This window comes from Ascidia mentula, chromosome 2, assembly GCF_947561715.1.
Source record: "Ascidia mentula chromosome 2, kaAscMent1.1, whole genome shotgun sequence".
NCBI lineage: Eukaryota > Metazoa > Chordata > Ascidiacea > Phlebobranchia > Ascidiidae > Ascidia > Ascidia mentula.
The window spans coordinates 2370621-2389276 of NC_138567.1; the positions used below are offsets into that span (position 1 = coordinate 2370621).

General features: G+C 36.5%; 5 protein-coding genes across 5 annotated transcripts in view; 4 read left to right on the forward strand and 1 right to left on the reverse strand.

Moving 5' to 3' along the window:
- The window catches only part of LOC145889134 (uncharacterized), a 42481-nt gene extending 36491 nt beyond the window's left edge, over positions 1-5990 (forward strand). Inside the window, exons 8-11 of the mRNA XM_082980016.1 lie at positions 4451-4514; positions 5008-5121; positions 5412-5531; positions 5842-5990. Of these exons, the coding sequence (XP_082836142.1) occupies positions 4451-4514; positions 5008-5121; positions 5412-5531; positions 5842-5990 (447 nt within the window). The remainder of the gene's footprint in view (positions 1-4450; positions 4515-5007; positions 5122-5411; positions 5532-5841) is intronic.
- On the forward strand, positions 1745-4327 carry LOC145888487 (uncharacterized). The gene is made up of 5 exons (XM_082979242.1): positions 1745-1898; positions 2918-3077; positions 3463-3509; positions 3586-3683; positions 3738-4327. Exons 1-5 carry the CDS (start codon positions 1763-1765, stop codon positions 3936-3938), a joined length of 642 nt encoding a protein of 213 aa, XP_082835368.1. The 5' UTR covers positions 1745-1762; the 3' UTR covers positions 3939-4327.
- Positions 5991-6731: 741 nt separating the features above from the next.
- On the forward strand, positions 6732-10042 carry LOC145889136 (uncharacterized). Its single transcript, XM_082980017.1, has 6 exons — positions 6732-6759; positions 7070-7195; positions 7518-7637; positions 8211-8318; positions 8444-8551; positions 9201-10042. The coding sequence occupies exons 1-6, from the start codon at positions 6732-6734 to the stop codon at positions 9962-9964; spliced, it is 1254 nt and encodes a 417-aa protein (XP_082836143.1). The 3' UTR covers positions 9965-10042.
- Positions 10043-11525: 1483 nt separating this feature from the next.
- LOC145889316 (synaptosomal-associated protein 25-like) lies at positions 11526-14489 on the reverse strand. Its single transcript, XM_082980253.1, has 4 exons — positions 14395-14489; positions 13869-14006; positions 13189-13333; positions 11526-12801 (listed from the first exon to the last, which is right to left on the reverse strand). Exons 3-4 carry the CDS (start codon positions 13303-13305, stop codon positions 12736-12738), a joined length of 183 nt encoding a protein of 60 aa, XP_082836379.1. The 5' UTR covers positions 13306-13333; positions 13869-14006; positions 14395-14489; the 3' UTR covers positions 11526-12735.
- A 1398-nt stretch (positions 14490-15887) lies between these two features.
- On the forward strand, positions 15888-17270 carry LOC145889746 (uncharacterized). Its single transcript, XM_082980766.1, has one exon. It carries the CDS (start codon positions 15909-15911, stop codon positions 16881-16883), a length of 975 nt encoding a protein of 324 aa, XP_082836892.1. The 5' UTR covers positions 15888-15908; the 3' UTR covers positions 16884-17270.
- The last annotated feature ends 1386 nt before the right edge of the window (positions 17271-18656 follow it).

Genomic DNA, 18656 nt, shown 5'->3' on the forward strand with positions numbered 1-18656 from the left:
GTGTTCACATCAGATTCTGGGTGTATAAGGGGATTCCCAGCGTATGTTGTAAGTTCGACGAAGGCGCGCAACTCCTCGTATCTGAAGATCAGACTTCCATGTTCGTCTCTGATGTCCACAACCAGATAGGTTTCTCGGCCGCGAGTGACGTAATAAATGTCTACAGGCATACTGTTCGAGCAGTTCAACAAATAAAAGTCTGAAAAAAATCAAAGTTTTACTTGTTGTATCTGGAAGGAATCATAGCTGGCTTTAAGAGGTAAAAAGTTTCGTGTTAAGTGATTTTGAAACACCGTGACTTGCTTAACATTTAGAAATAATGCTGCATTGTTCGACCTCCAGACAATGAATAAAAGTTTAATCGAGCCCTCGTAAACCACGTGACTTTATAGCCAACGTCATCAAAACATACTTCTGTCGCCTTGAACTTAAATCCCACACCGGCCGTGGAACTCAAAACATGATTCATAAACAACGTCAAACCGTAACTTTTGACAACAAGCCATGCCCTATAACAAATGAAACACTCTCGAACATATGTGCTTTATAATCTGGGTTGTTGGAATGGTGACCAACGTGATGCACTACGGCGGGATAATAAAGACTGGCCAGGATTTTTGGGCCAGATTCGGTTCCGAATTTATAAGCTCACATTTTCGTTGTAATCTAATATCCTTTACACTTCAGCTACAAATGGCGCTACTAACTAAAATACACTGTATCACCGAAGCAATATAGTATACTGATCAGGAATATCTCAAACAGCAAGTTGTTGTGGTAACACGAATTTTCTGCATCTGTCCTGTACTTTCTGAAGTGACTCGTTTCAAATTGCTGGGGCAGCCTTCGATCTACCTAATATATGGCGAATCGAGGCTCCAAACGCTTACGTTTTGCGCTGTCGTCTAACGTTGCCGACTAGCGCTGCCTCTTGCGCCGCCGTCTTGCGCTGCCGACCAGCGCTGGCGAAATCCATTCCCAGTTCACAAGTAGCGTTGAGGGAAATTCCGATTGTTACGTCACACAGTGGTTTGTGTAGTGAAGGGCATCATCAAATGCTTTTTACTTAGAGAATTGTTTTTGTTTCATCCATTCACAATTGGTCCGAGCTTTAATTTTAGAGACAATGTGGGTGATTGATGTGAAGCAGAAACAAAAAGCCAGGGCGAGTTGGGCACCAAGCGCACTTTAACTGCACGAGAAACAAGGTCGGTGTGCCGTTTGTGGACATAGCGAAATGGGGATAGTCATCACGCAGCTATAGGATGTGGGCTTGATTTCGCAAGACCTAACGGAACGCGTCGTTTTTAACATGTAAAGAAAATTGGTTTCGGTTCATTCATAATGCGCTTATGTTCATTTGGTCGTTTGGCTTAGGCCTACACTAGCACTTCCGTTTCCATTGGTAGCAGTGTCAGTTCAGGTATTTGCGACCAAAGCAAAATAAGTTTTTGAGTTATAGAGCAAGGTTGTGGCGCTTTTTCTAAATACCAGGTTTGTCAGAGTTTGGAATCAGTGTTATATTTATATATACCCTATCTGCCCAGAAGCCCTAACCATCCCTACTTATACAGGTCATTGTATGGTAATGGAAATACAGCTTATGATATGTTTAGTAATTAGTAACTGAAATCTTGTGACATGTTGTAATTCTCATTGATTTATAAGGTGTGCTTTTAAAAGTAAACCTAATTTAAAGGGCACATAAGCATTGTTTCAATAGTGGATATCTGTTTTCAAGGTATATCAGGTCAATGTTATAATGGACTTTAATAAAGAACTTATAAAACTAGTCAAAGATTCACCATGTTTATATGATTGCAAACAAAAAGAATACAGAAGCGTCAAAAATAAACAAGATAAATGGACAGAAATCAGCCAAAAGCTTGGTCAAAGAGGTAAACCTGAACAGGGTTATCCAGGATTGTTTGAACAAAGAGTTTTGAATGTATTTGGGGAGTTTACGTTTTTTGCTTTTTGAGTTAGAGAAATTACTCTTAGGAATTTCGGAATATGGGTAATTGCTGAAGAAATGTCATTCCAGCAGGTCAACATATGGGACTAACATATAAGTCTATGTTGCTTAGACTTACTTGTGAATCTCATACATGACCTACTTGGTGGACAGTTTTTGTGCATCTACCTTAAATAAATACACCACAAAAGTTAATGTGACATAAATACTAAATTGATCATTCCTCCTGTAAAAAAAACAACAAATATAGGCCTACACCTTGTGTTTAGGAAGGTTGTATTTTCTGACATTGCCTGCACGAACGACCAGGCTTTGAGTCATAATTAGTTACAAGCAAAGTTAGTTACGGGCGGATTACTTAAATTTGTGAAAGTACTTTTTCCATCATTGTGATTAGGGAGAGAATTTTGCTCGTAACTATTCATAAGTCCTGTTTGCCATGTTTGGACAATTGACTGGTGATTGGTGCTATTGTAACGTTTTTTGTTTTTTTTTGCTAATTTGCTATGCATGGCTAATAAATTAACTCTGTAAAGAGACTTTGAATAGAAAGATGCCTGTGATATGAAGCGTCATAAATCAAATTGTTCCAGACGCGTTATTGACTGAGCGAGTATATAACTGCTACTTCTGTTAGTCTGAGTGAGTTACAGTTAGTTAGATGAGGTCGGGTCATCAGAAAATACAATCTTTTTACACAAAAGGTGCAAGTTACATTTGCTGTTGTTTTTTTTCCGAACATAAGAACGAACATAATTCATCATGCTACAAAACCATTTCACAATGGTTGAGGTCAGACCCCTGGCTCTGGATATACCCAAATTCAAATAAAATACAAGTCACACCAGCTGCACTGAGGAGACCCTTTAGGTCAAAACAGTAGCCATCTGTCTGCAGCTTACACACAAAATACAAGTCGTTTATAATTATTTAAAATTTTAGTGGATGTGTGTGAAAGAAGATGGAAAAGTTTGCGTGATCGATTTAAGAGAGAGAAAACGAAGTTGGACAGCTTTCAAAATGATGAAGAGACCACAAATGAATCTAATTGGGAGCATTATAAGGATCTCCACTTCTTGCACGATCATTTAAGACCTAAACTGTGAGTGAGAGGGTAGTGGTTGTAGTCGGTGTGGGATTCACATGCAGCTGTAAGAAAATATATAATTCTGAAGTTTGTAAACAAACCATGCTTATGCCGATGAAAATACAATAAACAACACCGGATCGGTGAACCAAGCCACCCTGGTAGGCTGTCGATCGATACCGTATCTGTAGTAGCTGAGTAAAACTTTTAAATCAATCTTTCAGACAAACCATGCTTATTGGTCTTTTATATGCAAGTGAAATGGTTTATCTTTGTGTTACTCTTGTAATTAATACAGCAAACTGGCATTTATAGTGATTTACACAAAAATTATAGCTGATTGGTTTACCTTAGTATTGTATGTCAATCAGTGATTCAAAACTGTAATCTTGTTGTGCAGAATGGTTGTCAATTGTACTGCACACAACACTTGGTCACAGAAAACAGGTAGTAATAACAGTAGTTAAAATTCATGATATTCTTTTTTGTTAAAAAATATGTTTTTATTCATGTTTCATTTAAGTAGATACAAGTGATGTTTTGGAGGAAGAAAGTACTTCATCCTCTTTTGACCCTTTTGTGATTGGTAAAAAACGAACAGCTTCATACCAAGATTGTGGGGTATTATGATTTGAGTGTATTTAGTAATTATTTTGCAAATTTCATTTCTTCCAGGAAAATCAGCACAACAAAAAAAGCCGACAATCTGTGGAATCAAAAACCACTCAAACTCTACAAACGTTTTCTACTTTTTACAATTTGATCTCAGAAAAACTTGAATCTATGCCCACTATTTCTGCCTATATAGCAATAGGCGAAATGACAAAGTATTTAGAGCAATATTGTGCTAATCCTAATAAAGTTTCAGGTATGTAACATCAATAGTTATATAATTAGTTCTCTTTCTTTTTGTGAATACATTCATTAATGTGAGGGTTCTTAAACTGGTGGGTGTGAAAGGTTGACATGTATTGGGTGGGGATATAAAAGATATTGGAATACCTGACTAGCAACCTGTCAGCCATTTATGTTTGGTTTTTCTATGAAAAGGAATTTGTGACAAATCTAAGCAACCCTCAAAAGCTCCTTTTAATGTCACTTTTATTGCAATGGTAACTGTAATGTGATAATGATCATTACATTGACTCAAGTAGTTCTGGCATTCTGACTAGTTGTTTGTTCATATAATATGAATCAAGGATTTAAGGGCATGTGTGTTAAATCCAATTGGATATATTAATAAATAAAGCTATTCTAATAATGTTGTTATTGCTGGACTGGATGAACAACAACATACAGGTAGCAAACTATATAGAGCATTAGATCAAGGGAATTTGTAATGTTTCAATACGTTTTTTTTTATTTAAGGAAACACAACATCAGCTGAGGTTAACACGGATGGTGCAAAAGAAGAACATGCAGCCACCAGACTCAATCAGCAACATTATGAAGGTACAAACAACATAAACACATATTTTCGTGACCAGTGTATGAAGATACTGATATATAAAGTTACAAAAATACTGTGCAACCCACAGTAGCTTCAACATCCAACTACGACAACACAGAAATCATGTATATATGCTTTTATATGGGTAGGTAGGATTGCTTGCGGCAAAGACTTCTGTTTGGCGATGTAAAAAATAAACATGTTTAGTGTGTACTAAACAAGTGTTTTTGATGATGGTAAATAAATGTGGTCGTCTGGCAATTTGTTTGTATTAATGTAACTTGCCTGGGATCTTTAGTTCACACTTCACTGAGATCTATAAATATATTTCTTATTTATACTTTTACAAAGCTTAGTTTTAACATTTATATACAATGTATGTATATATGTATATTATACATTGATGATAGGGCCCAGAAAATAATTTGCTTTGCCAAAAAAATTCGGACACTATATGCTTTTCACATTATATTTTTTTGATATTGTATTGTTTAGATTGCTTGGATAATGGTGAAAGCCTTCAACATCCTTTGAATGGGAATGGTCATGTTTTGCATTTCACTACAGCACAGCAACGTCCTCAAACCATACCACAGAAGCAACAAACAGGTATTTCAAAAGGTGAAAATAGTATTGTGAAGTTGGCACACTGTTAAATCGTGTAAGTCTGTCCATTTAGCTGGAAACTGTGGGTAGTAGTTCAGTGTGGATGAGGCCTGTAGATCAAAAAAATGTCACTTCCTGCAACTCAATTATCATAAGTGGTTGCATTACTTTTTTGCATTACAATACGAGTTTCATTAAAATAATAGTTATGCAAGTGTATTTCTTATCATAATCAATATAATAATTATTGTGTAGTGTTAGTTTGTCTCTAAATATTTTCCTTTCAAATGTAGACACTGCTTTGAACACTGGTGAACCTGAAAGTTACCACAATCCTGTCAGCAATGCTACAGAAAACTTCATGCCAGCAAATCAATCTTCAGTTAATGGTAGTGTTTTACCACCACAAACAGGTATTTCACATTGCTGCATTTCCATATGTACAGAAAGGACATTTTGTATCATAAGCCAAATTGAACAACGTTAAACCTTACAGTTGGTTAACATTAAAATTCATGCCGGCATAAACAAGACATGCAAACCAGCTCATTTCGACCTGTGCTTGTTTGTTTTTTTATTTTTGTGTTCACAGACACAGATAATATTCCAAAAAAGGAAATTAGCTCATAAGTTTGTCTGCAAATACAGCTATGTAATTTTTCTGAAGTGTAAGATCCATCTTGATTTTAAATTTGAGTTGTTTTTTATTGATGTTTAATGCAGGTTTTACTTTAGTGGGCAGAAATTTAAATCTCTTGACTGGAAATGATGCCTTTACTGCAAACAACTTAACACAGCAACCACAACTTATGCAATTTCTTCCATCAACAACAGGTATTTCTTGGAATCTTGGAAATTTGGCTAGGTGGTAGAAGAAGAAATGAACAATTAAGGCTTAATTTTTGCCTTTTTCGCCATTCTAAGTTTTCGACATGCAAAGCCACTGTTCGACACGGGCGGCGTGAAACAATGTTGGGTTACCGATATTCAGTAACATGAACAGACCAATGCCATTGTCTTTAAAGACCATAAATTGAATTACTTTAATAACTTAATTATCGGTCATGCCAATCTTGCAGCATTCACTCATCAATCTTACTAGTTTTCTTTTTTCAATGATTGGCATATAGATGCTGGTGGCAAAGTGGTTCAAAAAAATTGGTGCCAGTAGAAGTCATTTAATTGCAAACTGCAAATAACTATTTGGGGAGAAGTTTGTATTTTGAGTCACTATTAAACAACAGCATTTACCTGAATAGTTATGTAGTGTTGAAAACTTAATGCAATCATCGTTTGCTATGCCGGGATCCTCATCCAAATTGATTTTGTCTCTTTAGATGGCTAAATAAATGCAACCGCAATAAATTTTAGACAAAATCCATGTAAACACCAGCCAACACTTGCTTTAACGTTCTGTTATGTTTAAAACTAACCATTTACCAAACACGTGCCATGGTTGCAGAACATGTTGCTTTGTTACGAAACAAGTACCGTTTTTTGTTCAATTGGACCTATTTAATGAGACATATCAGCCTACAACATGCAGGTTATTCTTTTGTTTTGTTGCTATTTCAACATGTATTCTAAACTTATTTAAGTACAAGAATTCTATAATGGAAATAAGCCTGGTCGTTCTCATAAGTTAGTTACCACATACGGCATTTTTACTATTCAACACGCACGACAATTTTTCTCAAGATGTTTGACACGCAATAAAAATCCGATGCCCTGAACAATAAAGAAAATAATCTGCATTATTAAAAGCCTTAACTTTCAAGTTCCTTATCGCCAATTTAATCCACATGCTAGATATGTATATTTTTTTGTGAGCCTCATCAGAGCACTTAATCTACAAGTTAATTTTTGGTAAAAGCTTAAATTATAGAAACTACTTCCATCCACATGTCATTGTGTACATATTTGAAGAGTTATAAATTTCTTTTTTGTGTAGATTCTACTTTCTGTAATGGTGGAAGTTCCTATAATACTGTCACCAGTGTCCCACCCGGAAATGGTTCTTTGATTACCGCTAACCCAACACAACAACATCAGAATACTGTGCAAACTTTACAAACAGGTATTAACTTGAAATTAATAAGCTTAAAGCAAAAAGTCACACAGAAATGCAAGGAATAAATTTTCTCCAAAATGGTATAAAAGCATGCAGTGAATTTATTGCAACTTTGTGACACGAAAAAAATGTTAATTCATTTGTGCAACACCTTTTTCTCATGTCTCTTTTTTCGTGTCATGCAATGAGGCCATCAGTCCATCGTAGCAAATTTGTTAATATCAAAAACTACACGAAGAGTATTAACATAGAAAGATGTTTTTAGTCCCTGTTCACCATCTTTTTTTATATTGACGTGATGTAACATTTATTATGTTTCCAAATACAGATTTCAGTGCAAACCATGTTGAAATTCCCAATAACCCAACAAGCTTTGGTGAATACAAAACAAGCAGTGATATTTCTACGAGGCAGTCGGATGCTGCAATAGTGTTGATGCAACTTTCCGGTAAGTTTTCTTGCAAACAAACACTGATTAGTAAATGTGACAAAATTTAACGTTCTTTTGTTTCTTTGTTTTTTTTGCACATGAATCTTTATGTGACCCTACCTAGGCCTAATTCTTTTCATTTTTTTGAAAATCTGTAAAGTCTTGTACTGTATTTACTTGATTGTAAGCCACAGCTTGTAAAGTTTTTTAACCTACTGTTTCTGCGGTGATCAATCGAGGGCAGCTTATATTCGAGGGTGGCTGTGGCTCTGAGTTTCAATAAAATTCATGTTTAACTTGCTCTGCCTTACCAGTACGTTTTATCAAACACAGTTATCAGCGTACCTGACAATTTCAATGGACAGATTTGTTGACAATTATTGTTATAGGGCACCTAAGGTTGCCTATGACATTAACATGTGGCATAAATTCGAAGGCGGCTTATATTAACTTTTGAACACTGTCACAATTGAATAAATAAGGTTACACACTCTCAAGTTTATTTGCACTAGTTTTTTCACAAAATCACCAACTTGCTTAACACTAACATGACAAAAGTATGAAAATATATTTTTGTAAAACCTATTCAAGGTATTGAAGAGCCTGCAACTACTCCTTATAGCCCAAGGTTCACTGAACTAATAAATAGTCAACAAGTATATACTGGCAATATTATCCAGGGAGCAATACAACAAACAGGTAATTTCATTGTTTATTACAAGCCCATTGATTTACATAACACATATGCAAAGTTATATTTTTTAAAATTACAAAACATCACCAAGGGTGTAGCTTAGATTTATTTTTGTGTAATCACTTTCAAGGCACTGAACATCATCCAATCACCTCTTATGATGTAACCCATGATCCTTTTTCAAGTGATGAACAGATAAATGCAGGAAAAGTTGTGCAGGGACGACAAAAGCAAACAGGTAATGAAAACAATTTGAAAAAACTGTATCTGTTGTTGGTAACCCCTAGGAACAGACTGCTAGCACCCCCGTTTTGAAAACTACTAGTATTGAAGCATGAATAAGTTGTTATGTAAGAGGAATGTAGGAATACCATTTAACAGAAATGCAACAATGTAAAATGCTTCAAAGGGAGCTGTTGAATATACAGTAGATACAACATTTTATAATTAAATACCACTGTATTTAAATATATATGTGTAAACCAATGAGCAAGTACCAAAATCTTTCCAAAAACTTTCGGGAAAAATGAACATGTAGGACTTTCAAATATCACATATATCGTAGCAAAAACATACATGGTTTTACAGTACATTTGTTGTTTTATGACATCACAAATAACGGCATTGACGTGTATATTCTGTGATTTTTTACTAAATCTAATAAAAATCCCTTTCTGATAAATTGTAAAACATTAAAAGTACGAAATCTTAAATTTATTTTTCCAATGTGTCCCCTTTTTTTTAAAAAAAATACACGTTTACCACTCTTTAGCGCCACCGAAAAAATTCCCCCGAAACACTGACACTTTGAATAGACCGCCAGGGTATGTGATGGTGGGAGGTTGGGTTTATTTATGTTTAAATTAAATAAATTGTTTTTATTTCAGATGAAAACATCGATTCAAATTTTTTGATCCAAACTTACGTGAATTTGTTAAAAAAACAAAAATATTTTGAAGCAAATGAAACAAGAAATCAACTTTCAAGGTCCCTTGAAGGTCGTGGGGAAACTGCGGAAGATTTGAGAACAACTGGACATGAAAAGAGATGGGAGGGAAAATATTTGGAATCGATTTCATTTTACGATGTTGCGTCTGAACTTTATGTCAAACGTGATGGAGATGAAGCGGCGGAAGGTGTGTGGAGTTGTGTTGCGGGTTTGAGTTGGACATGCGGAGATTTGATGAAAACATCGGATTCGAATCAAGAACTTGAAAACAAACAAATAATTAGTGATCATGTGATCCCACTGATGGAAACGATGAGACTCAAAATACAAAATATTAAAAACGTGGAAGAAGATATCAGATGTCTAAGTGAAGCGTGGTGTTTGCACATGATTGAATGGAGTCAACTTTCAATCGGAGATTATTCGTCGAGTGAATCAACAATTAAACTTGGACTTGAAATGATGAGGAAACAGTTTGGTGAAAACTCAGCAAAGCATGTAGTGTTCGGAGATTTGTTAAACAACCTTGGTCATGTTTGCATGGCAACAAATCGACTGAATGAAAGCGTGGATTTTTGTCGAAAAGCAATCCAAGCTTACAGAATGGCAACAGACATAACTGAAGAGAGAAGGGAGAAGTGTATTGAAAAAAGTAAAAACAATTTAAGTGTTGTTCAATCAAAACTTGCACAAAGGACATAATTATGACATCACAAACACAAGATGTGTTTTTGTTAAATATGTTTGAATTTTGCATTGTTTACGTAATTTGTATCCAAATGGAAGTTAGCTACCATGCACTTAATGAATTTTGTGATTATTATTTTCATGTTGTTAGTGATTTGTAGCTGATAATAAAGTAAATAAGTGATGTTGACTTTAAGATTAAGCTTTGGTAAAGTCAATGCAAGGTTTTGGGTAAAAATGCAGAATATTATATTTCAGCTTAAAAGAGAAACCAACTTTAGCCAAAGAAAATTAGTGTCCTGGTAAGAGTTTGCTTTAATCTTTAATGAAAGTGCGTAATACCATAAAAAAAAACTATTTAAGTATGAAAAACTTATCAGTATATTGGGTAATTCTGTTTGGTAAATACGTCATTCGCATGTGCCATAGTTTTTAACTAGCTTATTTCGCATAACTAGCTTTTAGCACATGCATTTGGTGCACCCAATAATAGGTATTATAAAAAAAACTTCAAACTGTGCAAAGTAATACAATACAATGGCTAACCTCCTGCAAAGGACCAAATGTGGCACATTATGTCTTTGTATCTGGCCTGCTAGGAGTTTGTACAAATGAGACACTTTACAAACAAGGTTTATCCTGCAGTTTGATGCAATTTTTGTTCACGTCACTTACCTAGGCCACATTTTAAAGCATTGTTGTAAATAGGTTATAGTTTACCTCTAATTGTCCGCTTTTTAATGGTTACAAAAGCTGCAAGCCAAATTTTTGTTTATTTCTCATCTGGTAATAGAGAGTGCCTAACACTGCCAGGACAGATAAATGACAAAATAAACCTTACCCACCATTCCACATGGACAAGACAAAAACTTTTCTATATGCTACACAACCAATAGTTCCAAATTACAACTGGTTACTATAGTCGATTCCGCTACGAATGCATGTTGATTAAAAGACTGCATTTCCATCATGGGTACTGCATATATCAACCCAACTTTTTGGAATGGGATATAATAAATCTACTGATATTAATCAGAGACCTGTTGCTTCTGATCGATTACAAGAGATATTATATGTGTTGGTTAAACAAATACCTTTACATGTTCTGTGCAAGTGTACACAGGATTTTCAGAGAATGTAAACGTGACGTAACTCTGCAGGTAAGTTTTGTTGACCCTTCGGACGCTCATGTTGGGTGGTGGATTTCAAAAGTTAACGATAAACTGTAGATAAAATCTGCCATGCATTTGGGAACAACAGAGATTGAAGTTTGAGCTAACTTAACTAAAACATTTTGAAAAGCTCATTCATCTACACTACGAGAATAATATTTATTAGAATGGTATGTACATTTGCTGCAGAATATCTCAAAAACGTTGACAATTCTATTTTTGTTGTAAAACTTGTTGTGACGCCATTCTCGATCGTCCCAAACTATACAAGTAACAATCAAAGCGTTTTTGAAATTTTCCACAATAAGCAAAATTATTACTTGTTTTAACTGATGGTTACATCGTACAAACAGTATCTGCAGACATGTTATAAAACTTGTTGCGTGACAACAAAAACAGTAAACAACAGTTAATAAATTAACAAACATTTGGTCAATAAAAAGAAGGTTAAAATGAACACGAGAACAGTCTCAAATACAGCATGCATGTGAAAGCATTCACACAATTTGTTTGGTGGTGGTTCAAGAAAACAGAAAACTTATTTTGCGACTGAATTTAATGAAAACAAAAATCATGGGATTATTTTGAAGCAAAAGTTTGAAAAACCGCAGGGAAATCCAATTTGGCCCAAAAAAATAATTTGGCAGGGTTCCTTAGGTCTTTAAAAAACTGCATTGATGCCAACTATGGCTGTTTTGTTGGAAGGCCTTGCTTATTTGCATACACCAAACTCAGTTAGGTTATGTACAGATTTAGGTCAGCCATGGAAAAGTTGAACTGTTTGTCTAAAATTGTAATCAAAGTGCATTTCTGCAAAGCCCGGATTTCACAAGTGATCCAAGATGTACAAGAATATAACGAGTATAAATACACAAATTATTCATTTCACTTTTTTGTTGATTCTTTAGGAACCATTTCCTTTGATTGGACATAAGTTAAAAAAATACAATCTATTGCCAACATAGTTCATTAATTTTAAAAACATTTTTTTCAGGTTTCTTATTTTTTACACTAAATCATACTTCATCAAGTTTTAATTAATAAACATGAAAATGAATATGACAGATACACACCCAACATATTTCAACATTTCTGTACACATTTGTGCAAAAAAATCAATGCTGATAAAATGAAGGTGTTAATGTAAATGTCATCAATTAAACATTATTTATACATTGGGAAAAATTGCTGTTCAAAAATGGTATTTCAAAGTTAGTGACATATGACAGGAAAAATGTGATTCATGAATAAACCAGTATCACAATATTTCCTGCTCCACTTAAGCACAAGCATTGGTTGATACAACTCCATGCATCGAGTTTGGACCAACCTCTACCTAATATTTAATTTTCTTTAAGTTAAGCTGCAAAAAGCCAGGACCATTGACTACACATACATATTGGAATATATGTCTACACAAAATCAAAGAGTATGTACAAATAAAATTGCACAGTTTCGTCAGATGAGAAAGGTCTCTATTATTGCAGAAATTGCAGAAAGATGTAATCCATGGATACTGGTGAAATTAACACTGTATGTCAGGGTGTTGAAGCCACATACTGTTACCATTGTGTACAATTGTATATGAACTGAGCAAGTCAAAGGTGAAGAGTGTCAATTTTTCAGAATTTTGGTCGCGCGTTCGTTGGCTTGACTAATTCTCATGTTGTTCGATTCAGCCTGCATTAAAAATGAAGATATTGTTGTACGACAGAAGTGCATTTTGTATGTGACTGCTGCAGACGATTCAATAAAAGACATACAATCAATGTGACAGTAGTATAGGGTTACAAATGCTTGCACAACACAGACACAAATGCCTTTTTAAACTGCCAGACCAAACACATAATACAAATCCTACACACATTTATCAACACTTTATGCAAAACCAAACAACCATTTGCCCCTGAATACAATTATATCCTGTATAGAAAACCAAACAAACAATTATATCAAAGTGATCGTAATCAAAAAAAAAGAAAAAAGTATGCAGATTATTTGTATAAGAAGTGCCAGAAAAATAGGAACCTTAATATTTAAATCAGAAGGGAAAAACCAAACACCTACCTTAGTGTTTATTCTGTCAATCTGTTGGTTCTGAGAGTTAATTTCGTTGCCCATGTCGATAGCCATGTGTTTGAGATTTCCAAGGACTCCGGCAACTTGGCCGAGGTTTTCTTCCATCTCATCTTCTCTTGCATCGTTGGTGACTCTGCATTCATCGCATACATATCATATTGATGAATGTTCATAACCAGCAAACCAGGTATAATTTTTTTTAAACATTTATACCTACAGGTTGGATCATTTTGTATACGGGTGAAAGTTTACACAAAAAGTTTATGGGAAAATGATTAGGGAATAGTTAGTAGCTAAGGATATTGTCATGTGTGTTTCAGACCCTATATTTTCACCTGATTGAATTTGAATTTTTATTAAGCCAATGTTTCCCGATTTCAGGACAGTTTGGTGAAAGTATTCATGAAAAATTTATACAGACACTTTTCAACGTGTGTAGTCGTTTTTCGCACCCAACATTTTTATTTAATTGCTTATTGACCAATTTTAACGTTTTCAGAGTTTCCTCTAACTGTAGTAGATATGGCCTGACACTGTGACACATGTAAACAGATGAAACATCTTAAATCCCAATTGTTTCGAAAGTACAAAGTAAAATAAACTGAAATTCAATGCAGGAGTTTCAAAGGTGATTAAGGCCAGTTTTAAGGTCATAATTATATTTTTACCTCTGTATGTAAGCGCCCCCAACTTGTGCTTGTTCTCGTGGGTCTTGTACACGTTGAGGTTGGTTGCTAACCACCTTTCCATCTTCGTTCGATTGCCATGTTTTCTTGTATTCGTCACCTTTCTCAAAGTTCTTCGCCCTTACAAAAATGTATTACTTTTAGGCTTGTTGATGTACGACTGTGGCAAAATATTGGGAAGCCAAGACACATCAATTACGATGGGTGGCATTTTTTGAGTTGCCTTCTTCTATGGTGGACATATAAAGAACCTTGGTTACATTTTAAGTAAGGGTCAACAGACTTGTCGATCTATAAAAGGAGTAGGTGACCATTAAAAGATTGGAGAACACAGGCCCTACTTATACTTGTAAGGCTCAGTTAACTTCTATCAAGCAGACAACTTTTATTAGTGTTTAGTGGGCTGCAGACAGGGGCACTGTTTCGACCTAATAGTTCTCATCAGTGCAGCTATTTTCATTTGGACTGCTGCCGTACGTTTCAGCCATCTTAATAAACGATTGTTTACCTGATTGGTGTTGGATATACGGAGTTTACAGCAGAACACGCATTAAACGCAACAGTATCAACAGCAAGAACACGCAAGCAGACTTATCTTCACTCTTCAGCACTGCAGGCGGCCGAAATGATTTGGTACGCTGCAGCGTTTACCACCTTTTTTAATTTCTTTTCGACTTCTTCACTGAACGATTAATTTTATTTACAAATATTCCAATGTGTTATGCAGCAAATAATGCCTAAAGTGCCCACACAGCGAAGTACATACTCGGCTAGTAGAAATCATTGACAGCCCTGCCGCACCGACACCGACTTGATGGAATTCTTACAGATTGATGTGTTCCGTTTTATGAAGATGGAAAGCATGTTTATGGCTGGACATACAAAGGTCGACCCACCTATGCTGTGGCCTTTTGTTTGTCCATAGACTTTGATTTTCAATTAAAGGTTATTTGCGCTGTTGTATAGCAAAGTGAATGTGATTTCGGGTTATATATGTCATGGTTATGGCCATTGTGTATTAAAGATTCACTGTGAAGTCAACTACCATTCGAACAGCAAATATTGCTGAAATGTCCCACGGTTCGTCACGACTGCTTAAAGACGATACAGCGTCCGGATTCCTGTTAACTCTCTCGTTTTCTGTCCTCCCGGGGTGGAATTCGCTCCAATTTGAATACGAGGTACGGCTGCTGTGTGTGAGGCAAAGGATGTCGTCTTTGGAAAGTTACTTTTACGAATAGTATCGCCCAAACGTTCGTAAGTGATGTTAATGGCATGTCGCAAGTATTCTTGAGTTGATTCGCAAATTTTAATCTGTATCAATCTGCGCGACCCCTTAGTTGTTGCACTGATAAAAACAAATTATCTTTGTGCATTATGTCAGAGAATTTCTCCGAATAAATATCATCTGGAACGTTAACAGCTTGTTAGGGGTGAGCGCGTCATTTTTCACGAAAGTTGGGAACCTCTGTATTGGAATAACCACGTGTTTATCCTGGGTCTTGTGGAGATAACAAGAGAAGGGCAGTAAAATAGTATTTATCTGGCAGTAACATTAATCGTCATGTTCCAGTGTGGGAAGCTGAACCAAGAATTGTTGGTTTCGATTTAAACAAAATCAATAATTCAACAGTTTTGACGATTGAAAGTGTTGGTCTCGCGTCTTGGGTTCAATGCATGCTGGCGACACTAATTTCTCTGTAAAATCGACGTTAAGTCAAGTGCAAAGACACTTCTTTTATAGTTTGTTTGTTATTTGCGACACTTGGATCAACAAATCATGCTGCGCGTAATTTGCAACCTCTGGTTACTTCAAGGTCATGTGAATGTCACGCTCTGAGACTTTCGCGTGTTGCGTGTTTTTTATGTAATTAATGTTTTTTTACCATTGTATAATTGCAATGACAAAATCGTGTTTTTTTATTTATGTGCACAAATTATTTCCTTCAGTACAATAACCAGTATCCTCTACTTTAATGTTTTAGCAGCAGGAAAGTGTTTTTAAAATAAAACAACATCTCGATGTTGCCCAAGTGCTGTGACCCTTTTGCTGACGTCACAAACTGCTCTGTTACGTTTTATCAACATCACAATGGCTCACTTGATGATTTGAGCTACATCAGGAACAGCCGCGTACCTGTGATATTATTTTCCGCTGTCTCGTTCTACCTCCCAGCGGTGATTGTTTACCGCGAGTGCTTCCGCAAGAGGCGCAAGAGCAAACGCCTCTATCACCGCGTCGTGCCTGTGTCAATGCTTGCGGTCGCGCTCTATTCGGTTCTGACATTGTGTGATCTATTTCTGGGACGCATTGGCTATGCGGGTTGCAACGCCCTCCACTGGTCGGCGACCGTGTTTTACAGCGGCGGAAGTTGCCTCGTGTACACCATCTTGTGGTCGAGGCAACGCAAATTCTACTCCGATCCCTTATTAAAGCATTCTGTGGGGAAGGTGTCGCGGACGCTCAGTTCGGCGGTGATTTTCTTCATCTACGCGCTGCTGATCGGTTCAGCATTTGCTTTCGAATTCACATACTGCCTTGTAAGCACGGCGGAAGGTTGCGTCGTGATATGGGAAACAGACCAGGGAGTTTTCTCTGTCGTTCCAGTAATTTTCGTCTTCATGAGCGTCTGTTTCCTATCCCAGTTCACTCTTCTCGCGCTGATAGCTTACCCGTTGGTCAGCGGCTCCAGCACTCTGTGGCTCATTCTAGCGGCGGTTTGCAGGCCAGCTCGAACCGATATCGAGTCAATGTTGCGTCGGTTGCTGTACTGCACCATTTTCTGCATAGCAACAACCCAAATTATCGGTGTTTTCGTAATTCTCGATGCCACGGGGGTCGTCCATATTTACTGGTCGTTGGCACTCCAGCTTGACCTTCTGTTGAACAACTTCGCTATCACATTTTCGTTTGCCGATTGGAGAGAGAGACTCCTGCCCGGTGTTAATTTCCGCGGAGAAGGAACCCCGAATACTACGGAGTCGATTCCACTGTAAACCATATCTTGTTTTATTGAATGTTACGCACTTAAATATGGTTTCATGTTAAATATGCTAGAACGATGGACAAAACTGATAGCAGAAACGTTGAAACCTCATTTGTTGTTTTTTTAGTTTTGTCAGTTCCATTCCTCTGGCATTTTAAATATTGTTTCCTGTTAAGTTTTTTTTAACTGTGTCTTGTTCCAAACTTTTCCATTTTTCCTTTCGTTTTCTATTCTATTTTTCAGATAAAGCATTGCTTTATCTTGATTTGTGAGAAAACATATTGCAAAAGTGAGTAAATTGCACCCTGCATGTTGTTAGTTTGATTCCCACACCAAAAACCAGCTAAACTGAAAATTATTGACAGGGCTTCTGCAGCAGCCGAAGTTGAAAGACGTGAAAATTAACACCTCTATGCTGTTTTAATAATTTTTAAGTGTGCAATTATTGCTGGTAAAATAACCTAAAATAAAATTTCCTGTCCTGTACGATTGCACGTCAGAGATTATGTGTGCCTTATTACAAACGAAAAAAAAAGGGCAGTTTGTACAGTTATTAGGTTGTAGCGTTTATGCAAAATACTCCTTCAACTGTTTTCTACTTAAGGTTTCTCCAAAAACGTACAGACAAAACTAAATTACGTTTTGTGTCAAGCACTGTTCACTAGTTGAGCGAGACACGACGGGTTCTTGTAGAACAATTCTCGGTAATTTTTTTTAATTTGATAATTTTATTTTCCCGTCGTGATAGCAGTCTATTTACGCCGTAAACATATGCAATGAACTGACGAGAACCGAACACCTTTGAAGGCGGTTATCGAGAAGGTGGAAGTTCCGCGCTTACCAAGACCCAAGTATACCGAGGCAGCATATTTTGCAACCGATCAACAACTTTCACGTTGGCTGCGATTTGGCTGGGACTAGTGATGTGTTGCGCCGGATCCGGGTACCCGGACCCGCGGCCGGATATTGACCAATTTTCAATACCCGGACCCGGCCGGATAATACACTTAATTTAACCGGATAGTTGGGAAAGCATTTTTGTCCTAAAAGCGGACAAACATTTCGCAAATTACTCGTTTTTGGGACCCAGTCTGTGATACTCGCCGACATAAGATTTTTCTGTTATTTGTTATTAAGGTTTTTCGTGACGTGTTATACCATATTAATAAATGCCCACGTTTATTTGTTCCACTCATGACAGGCTAACCTTAACATAGCATTCTGTTTGCCAATCAAACATTTTTGCCATAATACACGAATCGGTGTTAACAAACTGCCGGATCCAAATTATCCGGCCGGATTTGATTAATAACTATCCGGATCCGGCCGGGCCGGATAATTTGGAACTGGGAACATCACTAGCTGGGACTTGATACTTTTGTAATGGTAGCATAGATTCCAAATAAACCTGTACAACGCTTTCTTTGCCCCCACCCAACTTTCACGCGCAACGCAGGAACACTGTTCTAATGACTGAATTAAATTCAACATCATAATGCAATGGTGAAATGACGTAATAAACGTGGCTAATGTGACGTAATAACCTGTGTTGGTTTAGCGGAGAATAAGAAATCAAAAGGGAAACGCAATGTTGATATATAGTAAATGATCGACACAAGAAAAACTTTCTTCTGTTGATATGCTGGATTAAACAGCATTTGTCAAAGCAGCATGTAGGTCTAGTGTCTAACATTGCACCAAATAAAACACTATTAGGCGCAAGACAATTTGGAGTAAACCCGCTATAGATATTGATTTAGCGATGGAGAAACACATACCGCTG